The sequence below is a fragment of the Cnephaeus nilssonii genome, assembly GCF_951640355.1.
Source record: "Cnephaeus nilssonii genome assembly, chromosome: 7".
In the NCBI taxonomy this organism is placed as follows: domain Eukaryota; kingdom Metazoa; phylum Chordata; class Mammalia; order Chiroptera; family Vespertilionidae; genus Cnephaeus; species Cnephaeus nilssonii.
Genome location: NC_137078.1, coordinates 89,480,687 through 89,494,954, shown reverse-complemented (window position 1 = coordinate 89,494,954; position 14,268 = coordinate 89,480,687). Strand labels below are relative to the sequence as shown.

At 43.7% G+C, this 14,268-nt stretch overlaps 1 protein-coding gene across 4 annotated transcripts; it reads right to left on the bottom strand.

Moving 5' to 3' along the window:
- Window positions 1-927: 927 nt before the first annotated feature.
- On the bottom strand, window positions 928-13,661 carry ZNF436 (zinc finger protein 436). 4 transcript variants are annotated; one of them, XM_079777202.1, is made up of 4 exons: window positions 10,652-11,026; window positions 9,588-9,714; window positions 5,792-5,973; window positions 928-4,604 (listed from the first exon to the last, which is right to left on the bottom strand). In XM_079777202.1, exons 1-4 carry the CDS (start codon window positions 10,682-10,684, stop codon window positions 4,593-4,595), a joined length of 354 nt encoding a protein of 117 aa, XP_079633328.1. In that variant the 5' UTR covers window positions 10,685-11,026; the 3' UTR covers window positions 928-4,592. The 4 variants fall into 4 exon arrangements, with proteins under 4 accessions (XP_079633328.1, XP_079633325.1, XP_079633326.1 ...); XM_079777199.1 differs by adding an exon at window positions 12,023-13,661 and having other exon boundaries at window positions 934-5,973; window positions 10,652-10,744; XM_079777200.1 differs by having other exon boundaries at window positions 934-5,973; window positions 10,652-10,744; window positions 10,887-11,026.
- Between the last annotated feature and the right edge of the window lie 607 nt (window positions 13,662-14,268).

The window sequence follows — 14,268 nt, the reverse complement described above, 5'->3', positions numbered from 1 at the left end:
AAATATCCTCAGATGAGGATTAACAAACAAGAAAAGGTTTCATAAAGGTTTACCTATATGAACTTCATACTACTACTTAACACTTGTTAGGAATTTACCATGTTATCTTACTTAATGCTCACAACAATATATGAATATGAGGCAAAGTATCAAAAGGTATCACCTCCCTTTCACAAATGAATTAAGGCTCAAGTCAGAGCTGAGACTCAAACTCCAGTAACTCCTAGAACAAGTTAGGTTTGAGATCTGAAAGATGAGGAGTTGGCCAGAAAGAAAGAGATGCTGCTTGGATAGTGTTGCAGGGAAAGTACAGAGAACAGAAGCTGAAGAGAGCAGCAGAGGCCAGATCATAGATGGCCTCCTCCTAAGTCACACTGATGGAGCTTCACTGTGTGCTGCTGGTGATGGAAAGCATGAGGTTTTATATAGAACAGTGTCAAGAAGGGATTTGCCCTGCAGAGAGCTCATACTAGCTGCAGCAAGGGAGAGTAGACTGAAGGGGGTTGAAAACAGAAGACTCATCATGGGGTTATGTAAGGAAGATATGGCCTGGTAGTTGAATAATTGCAGTTAATATTTTGAGCCCTGTTATTTCGTTTTAATCTTTGCAACTCTATGAGGTAGATATAATTACCCCCCATTTAATGGATGGGAAGCCCAAGGAACAGAAAAGCTAAATAATTTGTCCAAGGTCACATGGTAAGTGGTGGCAGTAGAGCAAGGTAGGAACATTGGAGAAATATTTAAGAGGTGGTATGGTCATGTCTAGGTGACTATTCAACTCATATTATTGATTTTGGGAGGATGGCTAAAGGAGCAGGAATTATCAAGTATGATATGCAAGTTTCTAGCTTGGATAACTAGGTAATAAATGAGTCAGTTAGGAAATACAGAAGCAAGTGGTGGTAGTGGAAGAAGGTGGTAGGTTCAGTTTGAGGTTGGATTTTCACGTCCCTGGGTAGTTTCCAAGTGGCGATATCTACAATGCAGCTAGCTGCAGGGGCTGGTGTGACCCTCAAAGTCAGACTTTGATGTCATCAGCCTCAACCTCTCCCAGAAGCAAAAACAAAACCACCTTTGGAGAAGCTGAAAACTATACAAACTTTGAACATGAAGCATTTAGAAAAACTTACTCCAATGGTTTTAACTACAAAACAGTATTAGATAACCTCAGGGTAGTTTTCTTGTATTAATTTTACTTTTCAGTTATTTTTTACTAATGGCCCTTTATCTTGAAGTCTACAGAGAAGCAGGGCCCAAATTGTCTACACCACAGTCTTTTTCTCCCAGGGCATAGGAACTCTTCTTTGTACAACACTAACTTTTGAAGCACTAGGGAACCATTTACCAAATGATCATTTCAGTGCGCTCAGTGGGGTCCTAATCTGGAAGCATAGCCCTAACCAATCTCTAGCCTCCTGGAGAACAAAGAGGAAATCTGCTTTGTTATAATAATAGGGAAATACTAACACATCAAAGAGCCTTAGAGGGAAGGCTCCAGGTGAATTTCTCCTGATGAAATGGCATTTTCCTTCCCAGAAATTAAAAATGCAGAATTCGTAGATGGAGAAATAGTTTTTAAAAAATGCTTTGATAAAATTTCTTTTCCAAGTCTTGGCTATGAGATGATTTCAGTTTTTCTTCCATGTTTGTATCTTTGCCCAATTTAAAGCACTTCCACTCGTTACCTCTGCCTAGACTGGCCCTTCATTTAAAAAAAGGTTTCATAAGAGAAAATTACTGGTAAGTCATTTGAAAATTGTGGCCACACCCTGGCAACACATAATCATTGCCTTAGGCAGATGGTGCAACTGTGTCATGAATAGAGAGCCTTTGACTGTTTCTAAGAGGTATTTGTTCTGGAATCCCAGCACAGGTTCAGTAGAAATTGTTTAATAGATACCCAAAAATATCTCCTTAAAGCAACAAGGCCTCCTTTCATTTTTCCTTTTGGATGTGTTTTTTTTTTTTTCTTTTCTCTTCAACAAAGCTAATGAGTCAATCATTCATACCAAATATGTCCATGTTGCCTTGCCACCAGCCTAATCTTCATAGGAAATTGTTCAAGTTTTTGCATCTTCTCAAAATAGGGCAATATCCAAAGGATTCACCAATGCGTGAACACAATGTATTCCCAAATTACGATAAGAACATCTGTACAAAGGAATGAATGTAAAGAATGACTGCGTCCAATTTTAATGAATCTGATGAAAACCCATTTTATGAATCCGGGCTGGATTACTAAAATAATTCTCAGGGTTTTTTTTTTATTTTAAAAATTATACTTTTAATTATAGAATATTGTTAGAATAATACAGATATAGACACTAGGATAACTGACCAATACCATAAGGAAAACTGTCTACATACTTACTTGTTCATTCACTCTCCACAACCATAGAAAACAGGCACAAAGTGTTCAGGGTATGTGCAGAAGCAGCCAGAGTCTTGGGAGCAGAAGGCATGCAAAGAGAGTCTGATGCATAACTTCTACACAAAGTTCAACATATGGGCAGCAATTGGTAGGAAAAGAGGAGAAAGAGCTGGTCTGGCCCTTGCCCTTTTAACTTCCCAGCTGGAGTGTACATGTTTGGCGAGATGGCTGGGGTACTTAGAAGCCAAAAGCAGCAACAGGCGCAGTTTGGGGTTGGGGTAGGAGAGAAGGGAAGAAAAAGGGAGTGATATACAATTAGGTCATGAAGATGCTGTCTTCTATGGCCACTCCAAAACTGATGCCCTAGTGGCTCACAGAAACAGGAGAGCTTTGATATTCATTAAAACCATCAGCAACACTGATATGGTAAAGACATATTTGAGTTTAGTCATTCAGAACATGTAAGTCATTCAACAATTAAAATATGAATACCCACAGTCGGCTAGATTTTGTATCTAACGAAAAACATGCTTCTTGCCCGAGTTTATATTTAAATAGGAGTGGCAACAGAAAGAAAGCTCCTTGGTGGAGTGGTTTTTCATTTTGTTACTTTCGAGGTTGTGTCACTTGCAAGCGATGTAGTCCCACACAGCTGTGGGTCATAATTCACTACAGTACCTGACCCTAGAGACCATGAGCTCTTTAACACCAAGTCCCAAAGAGCTATGGCAAAAGTAGTTTTCAAATGTTACAACTTTCATAATAAAGCACAGTAGAAATAACTTGAGACACGCTAAAAAAAAAAAATTTTCCATGAGTCCCACATCCTGGGCATCAATTTTCTTCCACTCACACCCCCAAGTACTGGGATAAGCACCAACATTTGGGATATTTCTTAATTCTTATTTAGGCTGAGATAAGGAAAACTGACACTAGTGGGCTTACATTGGGTCAACTCTTATTTTAACCATTTATATCTGTAGGCTGACAGGATGAAAATACATTCCTATAGGCTTATTAATTCCTTGTTACACTAGCCCAAAGAGATACTCAGTCTGAGAACAGGACAATCAGTTATCTCCCACAATTGACTGATATAAACAAGTGTGTAGTTCTGTACAAAGACAGATCTTACAAGAGTGCACATCAAAGCATTAGTGTTTAAATTTTTTCATCATAAAGAATGAAAAAAAAAGGACATTTCTCAATTGGAGTGTGTCTGTAGTTCTGTCGCACAATCAACATCACCCAAGAACATGCTAATTCTGTGTGAATTCAGTTTCTGCTATTGGAAAAACCACAGGAATACACATTTTACTGTACATACACATGCTCTTATGCAAGCTAAGAGAAACACTGGGATGTGGCCCTTATCAAATCCTAGAGTTAGCAGTATAGGGAGAATTGATTTTAAAGGGTAGAGGGGAAAGTACACAGAAATGACCTGTGTTCCTTGGGAAGGGACACTGTGCTTCCTTCCCTGAAATTGTCAATTCCACTTGCTCCTTACACTCCACCAACATTTATGGTCCTATCTTTCCTTGAAGACATTTTCCCTACAATGTTCCCTAGAGTGATCCCCAAAGAAAATTAATAAATTCTGACTAATGGCAATAACAACAGTGGGCATCACTTCCTAAAGTCACCACCATTGATGAGTCCTTGTCCCCAAACCTGTTTTTCATTTATCCTTGCAATCTGTATCTTCAGTTAGCTTTCACAAAGATGCAAGCTTTTAAAAAGTTAATTAGAAACAATGAGAAGGAAAAATGTTATGATCATTGCCTTCATCATGCAGAATCCAGCTCTCAGGAAGTCAGAAAGGTACAGGTGCATGAGCAACTCAAGGACAAAGCCTTTTGAGTGGTAAGAGGTGTGTGCCCAAATACTATGGTAAGTGAATAAGTGAGGCAATTCAGGCAGTCTCTCATCTTTCTCCAAAGCAGCTGTGATCACCCTATTACAGTCCAACATTTCCCCTAGCACAGTTTTTCGAGCTAAGGCAAGGAGAAATAATTTTTAAAAATTTACTCTATTTCCAGTCCTGAGCATTTACCAGCATTTATTATCTAGACTTCAGAGTTCCAGTTACTCGTGGGGCTGATTTCAATGAAGTACTTCATTAATATTGAGTGAATAAAAATCACTGTTTTGGAGAGGGAATAACATCTCCAAAGCCGTGGGTCAGAATTTTAAATGGCTTGTCTTCTTTGATGTTTTAAACTGTGGCCTACAACAAGAAAATTCGGTATAAGAAACTCAGTCTTAAAAGAGCTCTTTGATATCAAATAAAATTGTACCTTCAAATGAATTGTTTCTCAGTCATAATTACAGGACTTATAGGACTTAGTCAGTGTGAACTCTCTTATGTTTAATAAGAGCTGAGCTCCGGCTGAAACTCTTCTCGCATTCAGTACATTCATAAGGCTTCTCTCCCGTGTGCACTCTCTGATGTGTGATGAGGTTCGAGCTCTGGGTGAAACCTTTTCCACACTGCACACATTCATAAGGCTTCTCTCCTGTGTGGGTTCTCTGGTGTTTAATTAGATCTGACCTTTCACCAAAGCTTCGCCAACACTCATTGCACTCATAGGGCTTCTCTCCAGTGTGAATTTTCTGGTGTGTGATGAGATGAGAACTCCGGCTGAAGCTTTTCCCACAAGCGTTACATTCATATGGTTTTTCCCCAGTGTGGGTTCTCTGGTGCTGAACCAAGTGTGAGATGCGGCTGAAATTCTCTCCACATTCATTACAGTGGTACGGCTTTTCTCCTGTGTGGGCTCTACGATGGCGCACAAGGTCAGAGTTCTGACTGAAGTTCTTCCCACACTCATCACACTTGTAGGGCCTCTCTCCTGTGTGGACTCGATAGTGTTTGATGAGATCAGATCTCTCACTGAAGCCTCGCCCACATTCATTACACTCATAAGGCTTCTCACCTGTGTGGGTCCTCTGGTGTTGAGCTAGGTGAGAGCTCCGGCTGAAGCTTTTCCCACACTCCTCACACTCATAGGGTTTCTCCCCACTGTGGGTCCTTTGATGTTGGATTAGGTGAGATAGCCGGCAGAAACTTTTCCCACATTCGTTACATTTGTGGGGCTTTTCTCCAGTATGGATTGTTTGATGCTGGATAAGATGAGAGCTTCTTCCAAAACTTTTCCCACACTCATTACAGTCATAGGGTCTCTCTCCAGTGTGTGTCCTTTGATGCTGAATAAGGTGTGAGCTCCGACTAAAGCCCTTTCCACATTCATAACACTTATAGGGTCTGTCTCCAGTGTGGGTTTTCTGATGTCGATTAAGGTCTGAGATCTGACTGAAGGCCTTTCCACAATGAGAACATATATGATATTGAATACCTGTGTGAATTTCTTTGTGGACAAGCAGATCTGTGACTTGTTGGAGAGGATAGCTTACCCACTCTTCTGCTGTTAAATCTCCCCACTGTCTTTCTGATCTATCCCTGCTTTCAAAGGCCTCTTCACTTTCAGGATTTTCCTCAGTATTCCCAACAGGTCTTTCAGATGCATTCCCAAGTTCCACATCTTCACTAATCTCTTGCTTTGCATTCACCTCGTTCTCACTCCTGATCTCAAAATCTGTAATAAAGAGTAAATAATAATAATAATAATAATAATACTGGTAAACACACAAAGAATTACCTACTATGTGCCAGGCATTATGTTAAGTTCTTTACATGAATTATTACCTCAACTGCCCTGAAATCAGGAATTATGATTTCCATTTTATACATGATAAACCTAAGGCTGAGAGATATAACTTCCAAAAGGTCATACTCTTTAAAAAAAATTTTTTTTTAAATAAATAAAAACTAAAAACAAAAGGTCATACTCAGATACAGAGAACAGACTGACAGCTGTCAGAGGGGAGAGGGGTTGGGGGACTAGGTGAGGAGGGGCCCTAGCCAGTTTGGGTCAGTGGATAGAGTGTTGGCCTGCAGACTGATGAGTCGCAGGTTTGATTCCGGTCAACGGCACATGCCTGGGTTGCGGACTCAATCCCCTTTGGGGGTGTGCAGGAGGCAGCCCATCAATGATTCGCTCTCATCATTGATGTTTCTATCTCTCTCCCTCTCCCTTCCTCTCTGAAATCAATAAAAATATATTAAAAAGAAAAAGGTGAGGAGGGGATTAAGCAGTAGAAACTGGTACGTGCAGAATCACCAAAGAGATCCGAATTGCAGCATGGGGAATATAGTCAATAATGTCGAGATAACTGGGTAGGCAGCCAGGTGGGTGCCTGGGTCATCGAAAGGACCCCTCTGTAGAGTGCATGGTTTTCCAACTACTGTGCTGTACATCTGAAACTGCTGTGGAATGGTATTGAATGTAAACTGTAGTTGGAAAAAAACACACAAAAGGCCATAAATGGTGGAGCCAGGATTCAAATTCAGGTCTGTATGATAAAAGTTCATGCTCTGTATCAAAACAGTTAATGGTTCTTTATAAAAATTGTATATAGTCCTGGTTTCTCAAAAGGAGAAAACCAGCCCGGCCAGTGGGCTTAGTGGTTGAGCATCCACCTATGAACAAGGAGGTCACCATTCGATTCCCAGTCAGGGCACAGGCCCAGGTTGTAGGCTCAATCCCCAGTAGGAGGCATGCAGGAGGAGCCAATCAGTGATTCTCTCTCATCATTGATGTTCCTATCTATCCCTCTCCCTTCCTCCTGAAATTAATATGTATTTTTTTCAAAAAAGGAGAATACCAGAAACAGAATATAAAAGACTCTAAATTAGAATCTCTAAGAGCCAAGAACCTAGATATTTTATATGTGAATGCATGTATGTATGTGTATGTGTTTTTTCTTAACTAATCAAGCCTTCATCATTATCATTATATAAATTTACTAAGAACCTACTGGGTTAGCATGGATAAAAATGAATTTTTATCTATTTCTATCAAATCTTAGTTGACAGAAAAAGTAACTTCCAAATGCTACTTTTTGGGGCCTTTTAATGAAAACAGGGGTGGGAAGATTGGAGAACACAAAAAAGATGCCTAGCTTAGAACATTCTTGGCATTGACTAAGCATAGTCTTCAAATGAGAATCAAAATATATAACCACTGTGTACAAAAAAAACTTTCTACCAGACACTGCATTTTCCAAGTTGCATTTCTTAGTACACTCTTCAGAAAGAGGTAGGTATGCTGGGAGAAAAGGGTCCCAAGGATAAATTACTTTGGTAAATGATGCATGCAACATCTTCTTAGAAATTCACATTGCCTGGTAACATAATAAAGGCTCTAAAGAGTCTTGAGGTAAAGAGGACTTGTTAACATTATTTAACCCACTTATTTGGGCAAATAATTTTTTGGGGGGTGTTTCCATCCCTAAATGTTCCTTGGACTCAACCTTAAACATGTAGATTCATATTTCTTTGATATTCTCATTTCTTATTTTTGTTGCATTAAGTGGAATATCTGGATAACAGACTGCAATAGATCTGGGTAGATAACTTAATTTCTAGTTGTTTCCTAAAGGAAGGATCCAAGAAACTTGGGATATCAGAGAAAGGCCAGTTAAAAAGAAAACATCTCACCCTGGCCAGTGTGATCAGTGGTTAGAACACTGTCCTGTGCACTGAAAGGTCCTGGGTTTGATTCCTGGTCAGGGCACATACCTAGGTTTTGAGTTCAATCTTTGGTCCTGGTGCAAACAGGAGGCAACCAATCAAATTCTCTCTCTCACATGGATGTTTCTCTTTCTTTCTCTCTCATCAATGAAAAAAGCATATCTTTGGGTGATGATTAAAAAAATAATAAGAAAACCCCTTCTATTTGCCTTTTGCTCTGGAAAAGGCTATAGGAATAAAGAATTAGTCCTCAATGAATGGCAGATGACCTAGTGAACCATACATGGTTGCTAACTTCTGTTGAGTCTAAACAGGAGACAAAATGAGTCTAAAGGCTGTTCAGCTCAAGAATATACTGTTTGTTCTGGTTACAACACTCAGACCAAAGGACAGCTAAGAGAAACGACAGGTTTTGGCCAGTGTGGCCAAAAGGTCCCCAATTGATTCCCAATCAGAACAAATGCCAGGGTTGTGGGCTCAATCCCCAGTAGGGGGCATGTGGGAGGCAGCTGATCGATGTTTCTCTCTCATCAATGTTTCTAGCTCTCTATCCCTCTCCCTTCCTCTCTCTCTAAAAAAAAAATCAATAAAAGCATATATTTTTTAAAAAGACAGGTTTGCAGACCATCAAAAAAAAAAAAATTAGCTTTCCTGCCCACCCGGCATGCCCCAGTGGTTGAGCATCAACCTATGAACCAGAAGGTCATGGTTCGATTCCCAAGTCAGGGCACATGCCCAGGTTGTGGTCTCGATCCCCAGCATGGGACTTGCAGGAGGCAACCAATCAATGATTCTCTCTCATCACTGATATTTCTATCTCTTCCTCCCTCTCCATTCCTCTCTGAAATCAAGAAAAATTAGCTCTCCCCAATAATGTAATTTGTGATCTAATTTAGTTCAGGATTTTCCTGGAACATTTGACATACTCAAAATCTATGGTCAACTCTGAAACATCTCTAGACAAGCACCTACTCCAGATGAAGGACCTGAGGCAAAGCTAAGGCTCTGAAGCCAAAACAAACACAGAAAGGTGGCTTTTGCCCTCCAATAAATCCAGGTCAGAACCCCCTCATCTTCTGATATGCCAAGGTTGCGGGTTTGATACCTGGTCAGGGTACATACAAGAATCAGCCAATGAATGCACAAATAAATGGAACAACAAATTGATGTTTCTCTCTGTCTCTCTCTTCCTTCCCCCCACTCTCTCAAATCAATACAATTTAAAAAATAGACAATACGACTCTGATGTTCCCACTCAAACATTTGTTTGAGGACACAAGTCAATATCCAATTAAGTGCTTTAAAAATCAAACAACTTGCCCAACTTGTTTGGCTCAGTGGATAGAGCATCGGCCTGCAGACTGAAGGGTCCCAGATTCGATTCCAGTCAAGGGCACATGCTCTGGGTTGTGGTCTCAGTCCCCAGTAGGGGGCATGCAGGAGGCAGCTGATCCATGATTCTCTCTCATCATTGATGTTCCTATCTCTTTCCCTCTCCCTTCCTCTCTGAAATCAATAAAAATATATATATATATTTAAAAATCAAACAACTAGGTTGTGTTGAAAGAGCTAGTCTCAAAAACGTGGGGTGAAGAATGGTAGAGAATCCTTACTTACCTAATGAGACAACATTTCCATAATTCTCCTGCATCACATCCCTGTAAAGGTCCCTTTGTGTAGGGTCCAGAGGTCTCCATTCTTCCCGAGTGAGGTACATGGCCATATCTTCAAATGTCACTGGTGCCTGAAATCACACAATGCTTCCTCATTATTTGACATCTCATAGATTGGTACCAGCTTTTCTCCTTGAAATTACAGACATGGCTAGAATTATTGAGGAGGCAAAGGGTATTAAATCTGATTTTATAGAGTCCAAAGAAGAAATAAACAAGCTAAAAAGAGATATAGTAAAGAAGAGAGCAGTTTACAAGCTAATTGCTCTGGTCCAATGGCCAGACAACCCTGCCCCACACTGAAACCTTATTCTCTAGCTGTACTTTGCTCAGGACACATGGCACCATAACTTTACTCACAATGTCCCTCTTTTCCTGGAATATCTTTCTCAAACCAGAAAAATCCTATTATTCTTTTTCATTCCAGATGAGGAAAACCACTGACAAATATTTAAGTGACAAAGGGTTTTAAGAAATAAAAAGAATGTAAGGAGCAAAATAAGTTATGAATGGAAGCGCTGGTCCTCCTCCTCCAGATATCCTACTATTCTTTTAGGTCCTGTTCCAGTACCAACTATTCTTCAGTGCCTCCCCCCACCCCCCATCCCTCTGCTTGGCTCCACTCCTCCCTCGGACCCCTCAGACAGAAGTAATCACTCCCACTCCTTCCTTCTCACACCACAGCATTTTGTTCCTACAGCAAATGGAGCTCTTATCACGTTGTATCACGGTTAACCGGATGCATCTGTCTCCCTATAGATTGTGAGCAGGCGGGAGAGCCCGTTTCATCCACCTTTTGTCTCCCCGGCATTTAAAGGCATACAGCAGGTGTTCAATAAATGCTTGCTTGTGGCTAAACTGGTCTGGTACTGGGTTCCTGGAGGCACAATACCGAAGCGAGCTAATTACTATTTCCAGGGAATTTCCCACAGGGATTTGCAGAGCAAAGAAACGCCGGGACCAGGTGGATAGGCAGAGGCAGGGTCCGCGAAGCCACCCACGGCTTACCTGGGACCCAGCCATGAGCAGGGTGGCTGCCATCTCGGGCTCAAGGATTCGCCTCCCGGGAGAAAGAGCAGGAAAAGCAGCTAGCAGACAGCACTAAAGGAGGCGAAAAGCAGGGCGTGAGGCACAGAAAACAGGCCCTGCCCACTCCCCAGGGCTGGAGTTCTGGCCGCCAGGCGGCTAGGGAGGGCCCTGGACCCGGGCAGGGTCACTCTCCTCCTTGACCCTCGAGCGCGACCCGCCCTCTGTGTCTCCGCCACCAAGAGGTGGAGGCAATGCCGGAATTTGGTAGGACAGGACAGCTCCCTGGCTCGGTCCCTCCCGCCGGGGCTCAAGCCGCTGCAGTCTCAGGGAGGCGGCTCTCAGCCCAGCCCACAGAACGCCTCCGCTCTTCCATCTCCAGGATGAGCCCTTTCCGGCAGCTGCCTCAGCCAATCAGCGAGCGAAGCTCGAAAAACGCTCTACCAATTACGAGCCGAACACTAGGCCCGCCTCTTGTAACAAGGCTGGACACCTCTATCACGCCTGCGCCTGCCCCTGTGGCCTGCCGGGAGTTTGAGTTCCATTCTGGCGTACAAAGGCCAGTCAGGGGCCAAAAGCCAAGGAGGAAAAAGAACAAAAGGGTGAAGAAAGGACCGCGTTCTCCTACTCAGGACAGAGTATCTTCTGCTCCCTTCTGTTGGAGACAACAGCCCGATTAAGCAAGGGAAGTTGCCCTGCTTCTCCTCACGTCCCTAGAAGCTTATCTTGAATCGGACCTTAATTGCGACGTCTGGCCTAATTCAGTGCTGGCCTGTGTTGGGTTCCGCTCAGATTAACACACATTTGACAGCCGGGCCTGAGACGAAAGAGGCAGCCGCCCACTCCCCAGGGAAGATTCAGCGGCTTCGCTGGAACTTTGAGCTCCGCCCACGCACTACATCTCCCAGCAGCGCCTGCGGCGTTCGCACCCTGCTACACAGACTACAACTTCCAAGAGGCCCCGCGCCGCCGGAGAGCTAGCGAGTGTCGTCGGTGGTTGGAACGGGCGGTGTTCAAGCTCCATCGCTATTAACCCTATAGGGGAGTATGACTGCGTCCTTCCAAAGAGGGCGCCCCTGGAGGGGCGGGCAGAGTTGTGCCTGGCAGAGCGGGAAGCCAAAACCCTGAGCGAATGTGGGGGATAAGGGCGTGTAAAGGGAGCGAGCCAGGTCCCCGCGCTGGGCAGAACCGACCTTATCATTCCGAGGGCTTCTCTGCTCAAAGGTTTCCTGGCCGCCTTTGACACTGACGGGCCGCTGAGGGCCTGAGCCGGGCGGGCCCTCCACATGTTAGCGGTCTCTGATCGCTGAAGATAGGAAGTCGAAAACCCGAGCTGAGAACGAACAGACTTACCTCCTGGCCCGCAAAAGATCCACTAGACCGCCGGCTCCAAGATCCGCGAGGCCCCAAACAGATTCCAAATCCGCAGGCAGAATTCTTTTGAGACTTCAGGAGTTCGGCAAGGTTCTAGAAATCACTACTGGCAGATTCCGGATATCTCAGACCTGCAGGTAGATCTCGAATCCGCCGACTTGCAGGCAAAGCCCAGAGATTCCCAAAGACTCACACAGATTCCGAGACCTCAGACTCTCAGGCAGCCCAGAAACCACAGGCTCAGAGGCAGGTCCCCCAGAGACCACAGCAGCTAGCCAAGAAACACCACCAGCAGCTAAGCTGCATGCAGCTGGATTTCTTCCGAACGGAAGGACTTGCCCCCTTCCCTTTCCCCAGCCAGGATGAGAAAATTAGACAATGGAAGCCCAGCACTAGGAAAAGCAGGCATTCTGCGTGGAGAAGCGCTCTGAGCTCGCTGTAGCCTTGGAGAGGGAAGTGATGGAAAAAGAATATAGCAGCTTATTAGGGACTCCCACCCTCTTCAAGTTATAAATATCCCCAGAACCTTGGCTCTGTGCCCAGAAGCCTGTTGTCTCTAAACTGTACAGGAGACTTCTCTGCCTGCGCTGGGAAAGGGGCTTTTCTTTTGTTTTGCAGATACATCTACCCACTGGGTGACTTGAATTTTTTTCCTCGAACATGACTCCAGGCTGTGCTTTTATTAGTGGGTGTCCTGTTCCCAGTGCCCAGTTATTTATGGTTAAATTACTCAAGTGTCTGAAAAGAACTAGGACTCTACCCAGCCATGAGGCAGACTCTCCCACTCCACATCCCCAACTGTGAGGCTAGAAATTCTTTAGCTACCACAAAATTGTACCATCTTACCCCACCTAAAATTGATATGGGTACGCCACACAAAAAAAGTTAAAAAATGGAATCACAGAGGGTCCCCGAAAGGCAGTCAAGGTCAGACAGACCTGGGTTGAAATCCCAGGCTGTATATCCTTTGAAAAGTCATTTAATCTTTCCAGGCCCATTTCTCTTTCTGTAAAATGGGGTAATCACACCCAAGGTGATGGTGAGCACGGAGACGACTTAAAGTGCGCACTCAGATAATAGCTGTTATTAATCCTGCCGTGGGTGCAGGGAAGACGTCCAGAAAGTGAGCACTTTCTGTGGATATTTTCATTGGCTCAGAAAATCTGGGCAGTCAGAGTGGCTCCATAGCTGTGAGGATCGGCTGGTGACCTTATTCTCACATAATGTTTCTGCTGGAAATTCAGAGGGAACTTGAAGTTGGACCAGTTTGGTGGGTTCAGACACATCAGTGAATTGAGTCCAGCAGAGCAGAGATATTTGGAGCTGCCAGGAACCCAGCAAGTTAAGGCCTCACCCTTAGATAAACCTCTGGGTCAAGGGAGGTCAGTTCATACTTTGGCTGAATACTGTAATTGCAGGTTTCTAACTGGGCCTAAGGTGAGGTGAGCTGAGCGCCCAAGCCTCTCAGCCCAGCAGGACTCCCTTTTCATCCCTTCTCTGACAGATTGCTTTGTAAACTTTCTTAGGCCTTTTCTTCCCCCCTGCTCCAGTGCTTTAAACCCTTCTTTGTCCTCTGCTGTTTCTTTTATCCCTAGGCCTGGCTGGGGGCAGGGCGACTCTCTAAACCCTGCTTGGCTGCTTGCCTCCTTCTGTGAGTAAGTGCTTTTCTCTTTCTTCACCTGGGACCCTCCAGAGGGTGGAGGAGAGAGGCTGAGAGAGATGGAAGGCTGACTTCTTTTGGTGCCCCTGGGGTAGGGGAGGTGGTGGGGGGAGTGGGACAGGGGGAGGAAAGAAAGTGGGTGAGGGGCTTCCTGTTGCAGCCTTCAGCGGGACTCTGAGGGTTGGGTCACTGGGGGAGGAAGTGACTTCCTGCCTCATTGTTCAGGACTTCATTGTTTCTCAGGAATATTGTAGGTGGGTTTTCAATAACCAGTTCGGAAAACTGTTTTTGTCCCATCACTTAGCAAACAAAGAGCACCTACTGTGTGCAGAGGTAGCAGCACAGCCTAACACTGGGGAAAGGGGCCAGGAAAACCATTTGTCCAGGATCTCCAGATGGAGTTATAGGTTATGTCAGATCCACTGACCAATTTAATCAAAGACCCTCCTAGTATATCTTTAAGCTTGTTTCTTAGTAGACCACAGTGCCTATGGAGCACTGTAAATTATTATGTTTTAATAAATCTATAATTATCTTGTGAGCCACACAATTATGTTGTAATTTT